General features: G+C 40.0%; 1 protein-coding gene across 3 annotated transcripts in view; it reads right to left on the reverse strand.

Annotated features, from left to right (window-relative positions):
* The window catches only part of Plekhh2 (pleckstrin homology, MyTH4 and FERM domain containing H2), a 107,252-nt gene that overhangs the window by 12,047 nt on the left and 76,890 nt on the right, over positions 1–18,315 (reverse strand). For 2 of the 3 annotated variants that reach the window (XM_042675494.1, XM_042675493.1), the window contains 5 exons: positions 17,422–17,577; positions 16,093–16,190; positions 6,584–6,725; positions 2,469–2,614; positions 414–543 (listed from right to left, as the gene is read on the reverse strand). In XM_042675494.1, coding sequence (XP_042531428.1) covers positions 414–543; positions 2,469–2,614; positions 6,584–6,725; positions 16,093–16,190; positions 17,422–17,577 — 672 coding nt within the window. Of the gene's footprint in view, positions 1–413; positions 544–2,468; positions 2,615–6,583; positions 6,726–16,092; positions 16,191–17,421; positions 17,578–18,315 lie in introns of those variants that run through there. The other variant, XR_006146952.1, reaches the window with a different exon arrangement.

The following is an 18,315-nucleotide window of genomic DNA, read 5'->3' on the forward strand; positions in this document are numbered from 1 at the left end:
AGTTTGGTTGAACTCATCCAATATCATGTGTTTATGGGTTTTTAAAGCTGAGCTAGAGGCTTGCCAACCAGGATTTGGTAAATACTAACAAACTTGTTAAATAAGTCAATGAATGAAAGAGTAAGTAAGTAAACAGATGAATGAATGGAGAAAAAGGAGACTAGCTTCTGTTTACAATCATTTGATTAGCCTAACAAGTCTGGGAAATGATTCAGAGTGGATGGACAGCAGAGAAAATAGGGAGAAACTTTTCTCCCCTTTTCCTAGAATCCCTTGGTTGTTTACTTGAAATTGCTGGGAATTGCCTCAATTTTGATAAAGCTGAATGTACTACACATCAAGGGTGAATCTGGTTGGCCATGTACACAAGGTTATTGTTTTTCTAATAGGTCTCCCCTCCCATTCTTTCTTACTTTAGCAAAAAACAACTTGGCACCAAAGAATGGCCACTTCCTGGCGACTGTCAAATAAATTCGCACACAGTCGGCAGCACTGTGTCCCCGGAGGGCCATCCATCTGGTTGATAGTCTCTGGTAAAGTTGCCTAAAAAAAAAAAAAGAGCAAAACCAAAACTTCTGAAACAATAACATAAGCAGTGTATCATCCTCCCAAGATAAACTCTCTTTGAGCCAATACGAGGATCAACTATGCCTCTCTATCTCATCCCTGCCCACTACTTGTTCTTTCTAGAGATTCCCGCTACCCCCATCAAATTCTCCTATTATTTGACTTCTCAACCAGACTTGAGTATGCCCAGAAAGAATTTTTTTTGGGGGGGTGGAGTTGGTTTGAACTCAGGTCCATGCTCTTGCTAGGCAGATGCTCTTAACATCGAGTCATGCCTCCAGCCCTAATTTTTTCTATTTTTGAGACAGGGTCTTGCTTCCTGCTCAGGAGTACACCTAGGCTATATCTGCCTATACTAGAATCCTGTTGTGGTTAGGTTAACAGGCACCCAACACATCAGCCCAATCTGGGATCTAACTGCAATCCTCCCAATCTCAGCTTCCCAAGTAGCTGGAATTACAGGTATGAGCTATTGATGCCTGGCTCCAGCAGGTAAAATTTAAACCTCTGAAGAGCTAACACAAAACCTTAGTATGAATTAATTTGTTAAGTAATTTCTTTGGGGGAATATTTTCTTTTTCTTTTTTCCTTTTTTTTCCTTTTTTGCTTATGTGGTGCTGAGGAATCGAACCCAGGGCCTCATGCATGCAAGGCAAGCACTCTACCACTGAGCCACCTTTCCAGCCCCTGGGGGAATATTTTCATTCTGAAAGAAAAGTACAAGAACTAGAGCCCAATTGGTAGAATTTTAGGAAATATTATTTCTGGCTTGAAGAAATGTAAGCTGCAGTGACAAACTTCTCAATCAGAGAAGCAACTGCTTATAATACATAGAAGACTGACCTTCAATGATTCACTTTTGGAAAATTAGCAGTCAGTACATTGAATTTGCCTCTATTTTTAAATTTTACAATGGAATTACTTTATATACTCTAAAACAGAAACTCTCCGTTAGTTTAGTTTTAATCACAAACTTGATATTAAAATGTCTTTGATGACAGTTGCATAATTTTGTAAATATACTAAATGTCATTGGTTCTTACTCTGTGACATGAATTATATATCAATAAATCTATTTGTTTTGTTAAAATATTTTGGGCTGGAGGTGTGGCTTACATGGGAGAGCATCTGCCTAGGAAGCACAAGGTCCTTAGTTCAAACCTCAGTGCTTGAGTTTTTAAAAAGATAAAAAGAGTCTTGTGCAAAAAGGCAGTTTATCTGATGCTCTGCTGTGCCTGGTGGAGGCACAGAAGCCAAAAGAGGGCAGCGAATCCTGCCAGGGTTTAAGTAGGGAAGGAGTGAAGCTGCGGCCAGGTAAGGGAAGGTGTGGCCACACTGGATGTGCATGTGACCTCAGGGCTTGGGGCCCTCCCCTGTCCCCATGGGAGGTGTGAGGCGGAGGTGGGAAGGGGATGGTGGCTCAAGAAGTGACCTCTGAGGAGGGAGAGGTTACTGCGTTCAGGTGTGCCAGTTACCTAGGTAATGCAGGAACTGGGCAGAGACTTATGCAGGAGGTGGGGAGACCCAGGGCCTGTGTGGCCCAAGGCAGACCTTACAGTTATCCTGTTAGATAAGGTTTGGGGGGTAAATACTTCATAAACTTAAATATCTCCTATGCAATGTTTCTTCTTTAAGATTCATCTGTATCCCAAATGAAAAGTGGATCTGAGTCAAGGTCAGGTCTTCAGCTAACAACTTTTTTTTTTTTTTTTGTCATTCTACAATGTGTCTCTCTTTCAAAAAACCATGTGGTTATAATAAATAGATTTGAAAGTTTCCCAGTATATCTGTAGCTTTTGAGGGTCACCAGCATTAAAAAATCTTGACAAAATTGTCACCATTTTTTATTAATGAAGAATCAGTGTGGCCCCACCCTTAAACAATTCAAAACAGTTCCTTACCTCGACTGCTCTTCAGAGCAGCCATCTCTATACCTTTTAGGATAAAATTTCTCTAGGACTTGTTTGAGAGTCTGATTTGATTTGCACTGATTGGTAACAGGCCCTGCTGGAGTTGAGAAAGGTCTTTCAAAATCTCCAATCTCCACCTGATTGGAATCAAGAATGGAAAAAAAAAAATCTTTAAACACTTCAGTGTCATTTCTACATCAACATTTCTAGGTTACTATTAACATTTGGAAATATTTGCTATAGGGAACTGCTGTTATTGCTGATAACATAGGATAAATTTTCATTTAAAGATACTATTTTAATTGCTAGTGTTAAGGTTAAAATGGAAGTTAAAAACAGAATGATGTGAATAAAGTTATTATAAGAACTCTTGAAATAGTATTACATGGATCTACAACATGCACTAAGAGTATGAATAATATTCTCCTTAATCTCTTCCCAGATTTTTTTCCTCCATAAATGTTGCTGTGTTTGGTCTCTATAATCAGTCACTAATGAATAGAGTCCTTCCTTCCCTCCTCTATCTCTTAAAAAATGTCCAGCTCTCATTTCTACTTACAGATCATACAGAGGCCACCTCTCCTAATCCATCCATCCTCCTACCCATCAGTCCCTCTCTCTTCCAACTCATCTGCCTAACCTTTTATACAACCCTGTGCCCAGTTTATATTGTAAGTCAGGCACTATGCTAAATGATGTGAGAGAGGAAAAATGAGAGCAAGACCTCACCTTCAATGTCTAATCAAAGAGATTGGTGTATAAGCAAACTCTTGTGATAAACTGTACTAAGTGCCATGTAGAGGGTACCAAAAGGAGTTCAAGGAGGAAGATGGGATGAGGATATTCAGGAGAATGTTCTGCTAAGTATTCACCTATATTGCTTCCTAGCAGAAAGTCAAATGGTCTTGTAGGAAGCCCCAGATCTTCAACTGAAAGGGCCTCTTGCTCATCTTAGAAGATTCTTTTCTTCTTTAGCTCATCAGTTACTGTCTACAATCTTCAGCTGAGCTTTGCCCTTAAAGCCTATACTTCTAATTTCCTATGTTCTTCGATCTTTTTCATTATTCGACTTGGTTTTGCTGCTCAGTTCCCATTCTCATCTTATTTCTATTCTTCTACCAATCCTTACCTTCCTCCTACCCAAGTATCCTTTTTAACGTCCTCATAAAAATAAAAGCTTTCTACCCAACCTCACCCAAGTGAGCTTGCTCCTAGAGCAAGCAACTGCATTGTCCCCATCTACCATTATAACTACCTGTAGAACCTAGACCAGGCCATTAACCTTGAAGACTATAGCAGGTAGATAATCAGTTACAAAACAGCACATTCAAGGCAACCTGACTCTTAGGGAAGCCTTTAATAATATGTCCAGTGTCAGTGTCTCCCCTCCTTGGTGCCTGATATACAGTATGGGATAGGACAAACATGTAGTAATTGAGAATAGTCAGCTAATTCCCAGCATACCCCACGTGAACATAGATGCCTTACCAGACACTGCCTACAACAATTAGGGACCAGCTCAAAGAATTTCCTTAAGACAAAGAACATCAACAAGGAACTATAGATATTCAAAATATAATAGAAATAACTCTTTAAAAAGCTTGATTTCTTTAGTGTATCTCATTTATCTTCATAAAAACTGCTCTGGGAACAGAAGAGCAGAAGCATTATTCAAATTTCTTATATAGAGAAAATCTATTTTTTAATGTTAGTCATGTACTCAATTTTCTTAATGTGTGGTCCTACCTCTCTGTCCCCTCTTCATATTTACCTAAAAAATTAAAACATATATCCTTGGAGTAGATTGTTAGAGAAAGTTTTCTTGAAAAAAATTACAGGTTAAAGCAAGAAGAGAAACTTAAATGTTAGTAAAAGCCAGAGAATCTCACAGAAAACCTGTATCTAGAGGACCAAACCCTAGAATGACATGTGAGGAAATTATCTCAACCCTCTCACCAAGAAAATATGAGCCCAGTTTATCTTTTCTACAACTTTTTATCACCTAACCAAGCATGGTGGTTCACATCTGTAATTCTAGCACTTAGCAGGTGGTGGCAGGCAGATTGCAAGTCCAATGCCAGCCTGGGCTACAGGTAAGTTCCAGGTCAGCCTGAGCTTCATAGCAAGACTTTGTCTCAAAACAACAATAACAACAAAACCGCAAACAACAATAACAACAAACCCCCAAATAACAAAGAAAGGAAGAGAAAAGGAGGAGAGGAAGAGAGGGAAACAAGGAGGGAAGGTAAGCAATGGTTACTCATGTTTATAATGCTAGCTACTCAGGAGGCAGTGACCTAGAGTATCATTTGAAGACAGAGCAGGCAGAAACATTTGTGAGATTTCATTTCCAATTAGCCAGCATAAAGCTGGACTGGAGGCATGTCTCAAGTAGTAGAGCACCAGCTGTGAGCAAAAAAGATGAGGAAGAGTTTCAGTCCCTAAGTTCAAGTCCTGGTACTAGAGCAAAGGAAAAGAAAAGAGACAACAATTAGTATAGCTATGATGCTTTAAAGTCCATATGATCTTAAAATTATCCTAAAAGCTAATTATCAACTATGTCTTTCTCTGAAAATATTCTCTTAGAAAGAATGGCTTAGTTGTAATGCTATGCTAGACACAAAGAGGGATAGGTATAGGCATGCTCTTCAGGAAGACCACAGTGAGTGGTGCAAAGCAGAAATGTGAACAAGAGATTCTAAACCACTGAAGTCAGGACAACAATACATTTGTATAGATCATAACAGAAATGCTTAGACAATCAAATCCACCAGGACAGGATTAAGGAAGACTTTCTAGAATAACTGACATCTATGAGGAAAATGAAAGGATAAGACCAAGTCAACAGGGGTAAAGATGTTCCAGACACAAGAGACAAGCTTGTAAATTATACAGAGTAAAGTAAGGTCACCAAATGCAAGTCAGGGGATTGTGCATGGCCATACTATTTATACTTTACTGGGCATGAAGTTGAGGGCAGGGGATGTTGAGGGAGTGTTGAGGTTAGAGTAGCAGCTAACATTCAGATCATGAGTGTCCTTGAATGTAAGGGAAGTAATAACATCACTTAGGAGTACTTGGAGAAGGAAGATCTTGAATTCAAGGCCACTTTGGGTTACGTGAGACTCTGTCTCAAATTCTCCTCTTCCCCAGAACAGAATGAATGAGATGTTGTGGAATGGTGTACAATGTAAGAGGCAGCTGGCTGATGTCTAAGTATATTTTGGGGGTGCTATAAGCAACCACAGAGCTGCTTTCAAACTTCATTTTAATTATCCTACGTGGAGACCCTCGTGTGATAGAGGTTGTTGTTAGTTGTCTCTTAGGATCATTCTCTTCTTGAGTTGCAAAATGCCTTAAATTCAGTTGAATCTACTGCTAACACTACATTCCCCAACTGCCTTCTAAGTCGGGCAAGGCTATGTGACTAAATTCTGAACAGACAGGAATACACGGAGATGCTCTGTAAAATAAGCACTGAGAAGTTTTTCCAAAGGCAGAAGGGCATGCACTTTCCCGATCCCAATGCTTGGAGCACTGACAGACACTTGGAGATCTGGGAGACCTCCAGGATCATGCTCCCTCCAAAGCACTCCCCAAGGTGGCAGAAGGGAGAGAAGAACAAAGCCTCCACCCCTGGACCTGTGTATAAGGGTTAGGATGACCCCGCCCCCCACAAGAGAGACAAACATAGTTCTATTGATTAAGTCACTAGAAATTTCATAATTGATACAAGAGGTAAATAAAAGAAAGTGCTTTAGATTTTCCAAAACTCATTCCTATTGGATTATAGAATGACGTTGGCCTGGCACCCTCAGCCCCACAGGCTCAACACTCAAGTTCCTTTATTAAGTGTAAAGCCATGCTTTTAAGGAATTAAGAAACAAGGTTTCCTTGATAGAATATGGTCTCATTCTCTGTCCCTACAATTGTCAGTGGGTTCTGAGTCAAATTGTAATTACAATGTCTGAAAATTTTAAGGTCTTAGTGACAGCAAAATGAATTTAAAGACTTACTAAAGGCATACTGTTTTACAGCACTTAATTGAGTAAAGAAATTAGTATCTTATCATTTCCATTCTTTATTCTGCACAACATGGAAGTTACCTGAGCTAAAAGAGCTGCCATTTCTAATGCCAGATCCTTGCTCAGAGGGAAAAGGCCGTTCATTACTTGATCATTTGTCTGATACGTTAACAGCAACTTTTCTCTATCAGTCTCTCCATGAGCTTGCACTGAGAAATATAGTCTGTTAAAAACAAAAGAAAAAGAAAAATTCTTATAAAATGGCATTTTTTTTTACTATGATAAGGATCAAATCTAGAGCTTGTGCAAGCTTGGCAAGCATTAGCACTAAACTACAACACTAGCCCCCAACCATGTTCTCACAAACGAAGAAAGAAAAAATGACTGTGGACCCAGATGGGTCCTCTATGTGATATGACCTCTGGTTCTGGTCTAAGAAAAAAACTTTAATGAAGTGGAGGAACCTGTCCATTTTTTTAATGCCCTGAAGTACAAAATCGTTACGTGTTACTAAGAAAGGACCTACAACACTGAGTAAAATTGTTTGCCATTTCTTCTAAACAATGCAGGATATAACGTCATTCAACATATAAGCTCAATTTTCTTTCCAGAACAACTCAGATACACTAAACAATGGCAAATGAAGGGTTCTATTCAAAATCAACCCTTTAAGTAAGCAGGGAAAAGGAGTAAGGTTTTATCTGGGCACTGAAAAGATAGTATTAATACATTTAAATATATTTTCATTGCTTAGGCACTTGCTGATATATGGCATTAGGAGCTCAAAAAATAGTTTACTTGCTTTCATTTTTACTTATTGAAACATAGTATGACTTTGTTGGTTGGTTTTAAGATACTATATTGCCCAAATTGCTCTTTGGGCTCAAGCAATCCTCCTACCTCTGTCTCTTGAGTAGCTGGGGCTACAGGCACACACTACTGTGCTTGGTTCATAATAGCATGGCTCTTGTTTGCCTAGAAGTGCATTAATTTAGTGGCTCTATTTATCTCTGCTCTGTTTATTTATATGTGAGCTTCAGATCAGACACAGGTGTTGTGCTCAAAGTGCTATGACAACGAGGCAGGTAAGCAACATTTCTTCCCTCTCCTCTCCTCCCCCTCTCCCCTCTCCAACCCAGCACACAGATTACTGTCATGACAGCACAGTGGCTGGAGGAGATACACCTGGATCCAGCTAGTTGGCTACTCTGTAGATTTCTGGGCACATTCTCTCCACATACTTGAGGAAGAAGACATACTCCATTATTTGGAGTATCTTTGAGAAGTTATCTAGATTAGCAGTTATCTTGGAAAACAAAAACAAAAAACCAAACCACCCAAGCCCCATTTTTTTTTATTTATTTATTTTTTTTGTCGGTCGTGGGACTTGAACTCTGGGCCTGGGCGCTGTCCCTCAGCTCTTCAGCTCAAGGCGAGCGCTCTACCACTTGAGCTACAGTGCCACTTCCCGTTTTCTGGTGGTTTATTGCAGATAGAGTCTCACGGTCTCTCCTGCCCGGGCTGGCTTTGAACCATGATCCTCAGATCTCAGCCTCCTGAGTAGCTAGGATTACAGGTGTGAGCCACCGGCGCCCGGCCCAAGCCTCATTTTTAGATCAATGGCTGCATGAAGATAAACAATGCAGAATTGTTATCTTGTAGGTGAGCTGGACAACAGAAATAGGTAAGAAATTCAAAATGATACCAGCAATGTGATATAAAACAAAGAATGAAGTTTAAGATGAAAGCCTTCTATTTTGGCCATGCTTACATTTTTATATGTACTTATTTTTCCCATTTGAAGGAGGAACTATATTTTGTTGAGTCCTATAATCCAACACAGTCTAGCTGTTCCCACTGGAAGGACTTTCTTTCCAGGCAGACACGCTACCACTGAGCCCCGAGGATTCTCTTGCTTTCCCTTCCTCTCCCCTCCCTTCCCCTCCCCTCCCCTCCCCTTACCTCCCTTTTCCTGCTCTCCCCTCTTCTTGTTTCCCTTTTCTTTCTCTCCCCTCTTCCCCCTCCCCTCCCCTTCCTTTTCAGTAACTAGAATTTGAACTTAGGGTCTTGTACTTGCCAGGCAGGTGCTCTACTGTTTGAACTATACACCCAAATCTGTTTTTCTTTTAGTTATTTTTTTTAGGTAGGGTCTCTTTTTTGTAGGTGAGGGGGCCTGTCCCGGGGGCTGGAACCCAGGGCCTAGGCTCTGTCCCTGAGCTTTTGTGCCCAAGGCTAACACTCTATCATTTGAGCCACAGCTCCATTTCTTCACTTAATTAAGGATAAGAGTCTTACAGACTTTGCTTCCCAGGCTGGATTCAAGTTGAAATCCTCAGATCTCAGCCTCCTTAGTAGTTAGGATTACAGGCATGAACCATCAACACATGGTGTGTCTCTGTTTCCAAACAGCGCCAGTCTCTGACCAGGAATCTCTTACTTATTATGGCTTCCCATGTCACTGGGGTTACAATTGTGTAAAACTATGTCTATCTTATTGATTAGAAGTTTCTTTTCTTTTCTTTTTCCTTTTCCCTCCCTCCCTCCTTTCCTTTCCTTCCTTCTTTCCTTTCTTCTTTCTTTCCTTTCTCTTTCCTTCCTTCCTTTCTTCTTTCTTTTCTTTTTATTTCTCTTTCCTTCCTTCCATTCTTTCCTTCCTTTCTTCCTTCTTTCTTTCTTTCCTCCCCTCTCCCCCCTCTCTCTTTCTTTTTTTTCCTTCCCAGTCTTGGAGCTTGAACTCAGGGCCTTAGTAGTGTCCCTGAGCTTTTTTGCTCAAGACTAGCACTCTACCACTTGAACCACAGCTCTATTTCCAGATTTTTTGGTGATTAACTGGAGAGAAGAGTCTCTCACTTCCTGGGCTGGCTTCACACCACTATCCTAAGATCTCAGCCTTTTGAGTAACTTAGGACTATGGTATGAAAGGCTTGGAAGGTTTTTTAATAAAATTCTGAGTTATAATACAACTAAAGAGAGAGAAAGAAGCAAACATACAAATGACTACATGAAAGAAAAGGGTATTTTTCTATCATTTTCAGCAGACCCACAAGACTGATTCCAAAGAAGGGAAAAGAATCCCAGATACATTCAGTTCAGGAATGCAATGTGTAAAAACTAGGAGCTCAGGCCTCTAAGTAGCTCAGGCTCTAACAGCTAGAAGGAGATGGCCTAACAGGGCTTTGGAGTGAACAGGAAAAAGAACAAAACTACCACACAAATGACCAAGTTTGAAAATCAGCTCTGGAACCTAACTAGAAGAATGCGATCTCCATCTCTCAGAGCTGCTCTGGAATCCTGAGGCAGAGAAGGAAGACCTGGATTACAGTGGCTGGATTTGGGCTGAGTGGTGGGTGTGGTAGTGGTAGGGTGGTAGTGGTGGATCCCGAAGGCCTGCCTCCTCACTACATGCCCAGGAAGCTCCAGGCTGTGGGGTGGAACCCACCTCTACATATCGACATGGATCCCGAGCTCACAAGGCTTACCTGGGTTCTTCTTTTTATTCCCCTCAAGTGGCTCCATATTCATTCCTCATAACTTTTTTTTTGTCAGTCATGGGGCTTGAACTCTGGTCCCAGGCACTTTCACTGAGCTTTTTTTCTCACCACTTTGAGCTAGAGCACCACTTCTGGTTTTCTGGTGGTTAACTGGAGATACGAGTCTCACGGACTTTCCTGCCTAGGCTGGCTTTGAACTTTCAATCCTCAGATCTCAGCCTCCTGAGTAGCTAGGATTATAGGTATGAGGCACTAGTGCCTGTTTCATTCTTCATAATTTTTATGTCCCCTTTCTCTTCCTCTTATCAATTTGAATAGAGAATAGCCTGTAATCCTTTTCTATCTACAATCCCTTCACTCCTTGGTTACTACAGCCTACTTAATACCCTCCCCTAAAACTGCAGTATGAGCTGGGTGTCAGCAGCTCATGCCTGTCATCCTAGCTACTCAGGAGGTTGAGATCTGAGAATTGCTATTTGGAGCCAGCCCAGGCAGGAAAGTCCATGACACGCTCATCTTCAATTCCAGAAAAAATTCCAGAAAAAGCTGGAAGTGGAGCTATGACTTAAGTGGTAGAGGGCTAGCCTTGAGCAAAAAGGAGCTCAGGACAGCACCCAGGGCCAGCAAAAAGCCCACACACACACACACACACACACACACACACACACACACACACACACACACACACACACACACACACACACACACACACCCCTGCAGTATGAGTCAGGTGGTGCATGCCTGTAACCCCAGCTACTTGGGTGGTGGAAGCAGAAGGATCATGAGCTTCACGCAGGAAAACTTAGTGAGACCCTATCTCAAAGACAAAGTAACAAAATGGCTGAGAGCATAACCTAAGCGGCAGAGTGCTTGCTTAGAAAGCACAAGGTCTTAAAGTTCAATTCTCAGTACAGCAAAGGAAACAAAAAGAAACAAAAATTCTGCAGTGTGATCTCCTCACCCCTTCCTGTCTCTGTGGCTATAACCTCAGTCACTTGCTTACAGGTCACTACTCTGAGAAGCCTCTAAGTTCCACATCTTGAACATACACATTACATGCATGGTAATATCAAATGTTGGTAGACAGGCTTTGAACTTAGTGCTTCACATTTTGTCTTCAGAAAACCCTAGCATAGGAACCATTTGAATGTCCATGTTATGCAGAGGTTATTGAGACACGGAGATGATAAATGACCTGCTCAGAGGCACATAGCAAGAGGCAGGTAGTCCAGGATTTTAATCCAGAAGTCTGTCTCCAGTGTCACCATCTCTCAGCACTCTCAGCACTGTGACACAGTTCTTCATCATCCTAGGATCTGCAAAGTTGTAAAGGGAAGGGGAATCCTATTGCCAGGCTGTGGCAGAGGGAGTGGGAAGCTGTGGTAGGCTGAATGAATAAATGACCAAATGGTAGTGAGCATTAATACAGGAATTATTTGCAAAAAAAAAAAAAGCCAAACCAAAACAAACCCCCAGATGTCCCTTTTTCTGTTGTTTTGGATAAGTGATTTAACTTTTTTCTTTATTTCTTTATTGAGATTATGTGACTACATTAATTTCATAATACTGTGGCATAGTTATAGGACCCTAAAACAAACTCCTTTTGTGATTGAACTCTTAAGCTTCAGTTGCTTTATCTACAAGATAGTTATAAAAGCAATCCCTTCAGGATTGTCTATGAAGCTCAGCTCAGGCCTAGGGTATGATAAATCATCAAAAGATGATTAGGTAGGTAATTTCTATTAGCAATGGTATTCTTCTTAGAAGCCTTGAGAATCACAATACAATCTATTCTGGTACCCAGTATGGTAGTGCATGCATATAACCCTAGCACTCTAGGTAGAAGGAGAAGGATCTCAAGTTTGAGGCCAGCTTTAACTGCATAGCAACTCTTGAGGTCAGCCTGAGATACAATGTAAGGCTGTGACTCAAAAATAGAAAGAGAGAGAAAGAAAGGGAAAAAGTATGGAAGTGGTGCTGTGGCTCAAGAGTGCTGGCCTTGAGCTGAAGAGCTGAAGGACAGCGCCCAGGCCAAGAGTCCAAGCCCCACGACCGAGCACAAAAAGGGGGAAAGAGTAAGAGAGGGAAAGGTAGAGAGGGGGGAAGTGGAGAGAGGGAGGGAAAGGAGGAAAGAAAGAGGCAGAGAAGAGAAATATATTTTGTTCAAGAATCTTAGATGTGGACACTGCCAGAAGAAATGAAATTGACTTTAGGAGCCAATAGGTGCAAGTGCTCTTGCAGTCAGCTAATGGTAGCAGAGACAGGAATGTTAACTATGTTCCAGAAAATGACAACTACAAAGCATTACTGAAAATACTCTTTGATTTTCAAGGAGGGGGAAGGAAGAGTTGTTCCCTGCAGGGAAGGCTCCTTGCCAGATTTGTTTTGTTAAAAACATTCCTTAACTTTGGTAATTTCAAACACACAGTAAGAAGTCAAATGAAATAAGAAGCTTTAATAATGAATAGAATTTAAGCAATCCGAGACCAAAGCCTATTAATTAGATCTTTAACCCCTGAATCTGAATAATTAAAATCCCATAACTTGCTAAATATAAATTACAAATTCCACAATAAAGAGAATTGGTATTTTAGTTGGGTTTATTACAGTGCTTCTTGGCAGATGAAGAATCAAATCCCTGGCTGCATGACAGATCACAGCAGTTCCTCTCTTGACTGTGTCACTGGAAATTAGTACTCATTGTCTAAGCTATTTATACACATATGCAAAACATGGCCATATTTAGAAATGCACTTTCTCATAACTGTGCTCTCCAGCCATTTCAGGCTCCTGTTTAACATTACACTTCTTAGTTGAGTTGCTTTTTTCAGATGTGTGTGTGTGTGTGTGTGTGTGTGTGATGGTCCCTGGGCTTGAACTCAAGATCTGGGCAATGCCCTTGAGGTTTTTTTTTTTTTTTTTTTGCTCAAGACTAGCACTCTTCAACCACAGCTCTACTTGTGTGTGTGTGTGTGTGTGTGTGTGTGTGTGTTGGTCCCTGGGCTTGAACTCAAGACCTGGGCAATGCCCTTGAGGTTTTTTTTTTTTTGCTCAAGACTAGCACTCTTCAACCACAGCTCTACTTCCAGCTTTTTGGTAGTTAATTGGAAGTAAGAGTCTCATGGATTTTCCTTCTGTAGGCTAGCTTCCAACCTCCATCCTCAGAACTCATCCTCCTAAGTAACTAGGATTATAAGTAAAGCCACTTGGTACGAGATGTCATAGACTTTTTTTTTTTTTTTTGCCAGTTCTGGGACTTGAACTTAGGGCCTGAGCTTCTTTTTGCTCAGTGCCAGCACTCTACCACACTTGAGCCACAGCACCATTTCCAGCTTTTTCTGTATATGCAGTACTGAGGAATCAAACCCAGAGCTTCATGATGCTAGGCAAGCACTCTACCACTGAACCATATTCCCAGCCCTCATGAGGCTTTTGAAAATAAACAATCAACAATGAAAACAAGGCAATTTTCATCATACATTATCCATTCCTCTCTTGATCCTTTGCAGTGAGGTAGACTTCTAGCATTATAGTGCCTTTTGGAGACGTCTTTGTCATTTCATCCAAATTTAATTTGAATTCCAATCACAGTCATCATAACCAGATCTACTATATATTAAATATTCATAAGGCATGTATTATTAGGAATGGTCTTAAACATGTCTGAGAGTATGAGAGGCAAAGTCCAAAATATGAATGTACTATTTTATTCATGTTTTGAATGTTATTAATTCTAATTTATTACAGGAATTACTTCCCAAAAGTGTTCATCATCTGGATTGAAGGAGTATTTGTGAAATGTGGCAATGTTGTTTACGTAAGTATACCACATTAGAAGTCTACTGGAGATCCAAAAAGATTTGTCTTTATGGAATTTGAAACAAACGAACAGGCAGCAAAAGCTATTGATGTTGGTCCAGGCTCCAAAGAGCAGTTCTCTTCTTCAAAGGTCTACCATTTTAATTTTATATTTTTCTACTTATGAGTGTGTCAGTCTTCCCTGTATAAAAAATTTGACAGGGGGCTGGGAAGGTGGCTCAGTGGTAGAGCACTTGCCTTGCATGCATGAGGCCCTGGGTTCAATTCCTCAGCACCACACAAGCAGAAAAAAAAAGCCAGAAGTGGCACTGTGGCTCAAGTGGTAGAGTGCTAGCCTTGAGCTGAAGAGCTGAGGGACAGCGCCCAGGCCCAGAGTTCAGGCCCCACGACTGGACCCTCCCAAAAACAATTGAGAGTTGGGTGCTGATGGCTCATGTCTGTAATCCTAGTTACTCAGGAAGTTGAGATCTGAGGATCATGGTTCAAAGACAGCTCAGGCAGGAAAGTCTGTAAGACTAAAATTAACCACCAGAAAACCAGAAGTGGAACTGTGGCTCAAAGTGGTCAAGTACTACCCTTGAGCAGAACAGCTCACCCTGGACCTGAGTTTAAGACCCATGACCAATAACAACAACAAAAAAAGACAAAAGTTGCTACTTGGACCGTATGGGAGTCCTCTGCCAACTTACACTCATATTTTTTTTCTCTTTCTTTCTTTCTTTTTTTTTTTTTGTCCAGGGCTGAGGATCGAACCCAGGGCCTTGCGTGCCGGGTGGGCACCCTTCCACTGTGTTAAACCCCCAGCCCCTCTTTTTTTTTTTTTTTTTTTTGGTCAATTGTAGAACTTGAACTCTGGGCCTGGGCGCTGTCCCTGTGCTCTTCAGCTCAAGGCAAGCACTCTATGGCTAGAGCCACAGCACCACTTCCGGTTTTCTAGTGGTTTATTGGAGGTAAGAGTCTCATGGCCTTTCCTGCTTGGACTGGCTTTGAACCGTGATTCTCAGATCTCAGCTCTTGAGTAGCTAGGATTTACAGGCATGAGCCACCAGCGCCCGGCTTACACTCATATTTCTGTGGGAGAGATTATTAGAAAAATAAATCTAAACTGGGTCAGTATTTATATTCTTTGTATTACACAATACCTTGACTTTTTACATTCCAATTGTAAATTATAAATATCTTCCAAAAATAGTTATCTTCAAGAATTCAACACTATACAAATACTTCCACTAGGCTTGTAGGTTGACATTTTATCAATTAATTTTTGCATTATAATATATAAAAAGCTGGGAAAATGTATTTTGGTACAGTTAATGTGAGCTGGGCAAAAGTATTTCTTAAGGACCACTAATATATAGAAGGAAAATATGAAAAAAAAGAAGGGAATTCTGTCTTTTTTAAATTACATGCCAAAAGTGTGTTATAATTTTATGTTGAGAAGCTGTGTACTCCAGTTGCACTGGCATTTTCTTAATTCTTGAAATGGGCTGTGGGGCCCTCCCCTCCCCGTCCCACAATGGCCCTTAAATGACCTCTTTGACCTATTTTGAAGTTCCCACTTCCAGACCCTCTCTGATCTTGGTCTCAAAGAAGCCTCAAAAAAGCCTCCTGATTCTCAGCTAGGTCAGGATCTACATTATATGCTCTCTAAGTACCACATTCTCCCTCAGGAAACTTTTATTAGGGGGAATATATGTTTATTAGGGGGAGTATATGATTAACAATCCTCCTCCTCTTCCCTAACCTATAGATCAGGGACTTGATTTATCATGCCAGCTTTTATCACCTCTTTATCTTCTGGCTAAGTGACTGGCTTATAGTTGGAGCTCAACAAATATCAAGAGAAAGAGAAAGAATATGAAAGAATGAGAATCAAAATTTTTTATGATCAGATAGGTGCTGGTGGCTCATGCCTGTAATCCTAGCTACTCAGAAGGCTGAGATCTGAGGATCATGGTTCAAAGCCAGCCCAGGCAGGAAAGTCTATGAGACTCTTATCTCCAATAAACTACTCAGAAAACCAGAAGTGCTGCTGTGGCTCAAGTGGTAGAGCACTAGCTGAAGAGCTTAGGGACAGCACCCAGGCCCAGAGTTCAAGCCCCACAACTGACCAAAAAAATTTTATAATCAAAGTTTTAGAGTTATCATTTAAAGGAAAAATAAATCTCCAAATATACATGGTAACTTACAAGGCAATTCAATAGTAAACTAAATAGTAGGTGAATGGTTTGAACACCACTATGTACTCAGGCTGTGGCAGTTAGTAGAGTATTTACACACCTGTTTTTGTAAGTAAGACGAACAGTTCTTGTGCCTTCACATTTCCCAGGCTGCTGTTCTTTGGATGCCTGTTCCCATTTAGAAATAATGTCACAAATCTAGAAGGGAAGCAGAAAATTGAAATTCATGACTTTAAAAAAAATCAATATTTTTTGAATATTGTAGCTGTAGATTGAAAATTTTCAATTGATATGCTCAAACCAAATGTGTTCTGGCTTTTTGTTTTCAACTTATGTGGAGTTCTGATCTTGGGATTTAACCAGTTGGGCACAAATTAACTTGGGACTGTGGCCATGAAATTTTTACTCAAAAAGGAATCTCAGTGCATGACTAAAAGAGAGTGGACATAAGAAGATTCCAGGAATTTTTTTCATGATTTGGTCATGAAGAAGCAATTTTTCCACCTTCTAAGTTTATGAAGATTGGAATAACTGAAGTTATACCAAGGAAATCTGAGGCATAATACAAGAAAGCTCCAGACCCAGTTCCAGCTGCTTGATTTAAGGGAAATCTTTTCTTTCTCTGGCCTCTGTTTCCTCATTTGTAAAGTAAATTGCCTATTTCTTACTATAGTTCCTTGTGGTTCTCTAACTGTATGTTTCTAATTGTTGTCATCATTCCATGGAAACTTCATTAAATACACTTTACTATGATTTGGAAAAGATTTTTTAAAATTTCTTCTTTATTTCGAATTGGTCCATTTTCTACCCATCCTTCAAACTGCAATTCAGACCTCTAATTCCCAATACTGAGCTTAATTTTCTCTTGCACAAAGTTCAAAGCCTTCTTAAAGCATTTATTACTTTCAATTCTAGTTTAAAGTCATCAGTGTGTAAGTCTGCTCTTCTCTATATAAATCCTAAGTTCATTGTAGGCAGAAGCCATTTCATACTGTGTTTTTCACATGCACTAAACTAGTACATAGGACACTGAAAACGGCTTAGCAATACTGCTGAATAAATGAAAAGCTATTATTTTTGATGCTACTGGGATGTGAACTCATAACCTTGAGTTTTCTCAGCAACTGCTCTATCACTTGAGCCATGCCCCTACCTTGTCAGAGCATTCACGCCTCTATTCTTATCACTCTAAAATTTAGAATATTATTTCCGTCATTTTAACTATTTTTCTCTTTCACATGATCTATATGTGTGCAGACTGAATGTTGACAATTCTATGGCCTCTCCAAAGTCCTGCAATTTTTTTAATTGTGAAGATTAGGTTGCTTAAATGGGAGGAAATCTCCTGAACTATGCTTGCAAAGACTAAACAGTAGCTAGCTTCTATGCTGTTTACTGGGGATGGCTCCTTCAAAGGTCTTAATTTTACCTTGATGTTTCCTTGAAGACAGTGCTCTAGGTCTTTGCCAGATGGATCATCAGTGAACAACGCGAATCCAGACTGTACAGGTTTCCTCATTCCTGTATCTTGGTTCAAAGTGTTCAAAAATTCTTCCACTGTGGTGGATGCATCAAACCCAACTACCTAGACAAAAACAGCAAAACTGTCTTTTAATAAAAAAGTACATACATTTCAAACAGAGATTCTAGGAGAAAATGGGGACATACTTGATGGATGACTAATGATAATATATATTTCTCTATGGTTTTAACTTTTTGTTCTCAACCCTCACTGGAGAAAATTAGCAAAATTCCTTGAAGCTGTCAAGAATTCAGAGATCTCAGCTTTAGTGAACATGAATTCAAAACAAAAAGCTCATTCTACCACCATAAATATCTGTCAGACTTAAAAAAATACATCTGGCAGAGATATTAATGATCACTTACCCATTAAAAGTTAACCAAGAATGATAGTACAGTATGCAATCATTAAGTAAATTTAAAAAATAAACAAGAAATACATTTGAATAAACACTGTTATGTATTTAATGTTTGTTTAATGAGTAAAGTCTCTGAATTCTGTGATGAAAGGCTTATGGCCACAAAGACTAATTGCTAGTTTTGGAACATGTTTCCTTCAGTTAATAGGGGAGCATCCAAATCTGAGAGCTGTAAGAATCTAAGCAAATGTTCTCAAATAAGTGCTGAGATGGCAGATTTTAAAAGAGACTAAAACTGTACATACCCAATGTTAAGCAATGATTTCCTAACCTAACAAGTGGATTAGTGGGGGAAAAGTCTGATCAAAATGTTTTTGTTTTTGTCCATCAGAATCATAATATCAGTGAAGCCCATTCCCTTTTTTTGGTCTAATATAGATTTG

This window comes from Dipodomys spectabilis, unplaced genomic scaffold (assembly GCF_019054845.1).
Source record: "Dipodomys spectabilis isolate Male_0828 unplaced genomic scaffold, ASM1905484v1 ptg000026l, whole genome shotgun sequence".
NCBI lineage: Eukaryota > Metazoa > Chordata > Mammalia > Rodentia > Heteromyidae > Dipodomys > Dipodomys spectabilis.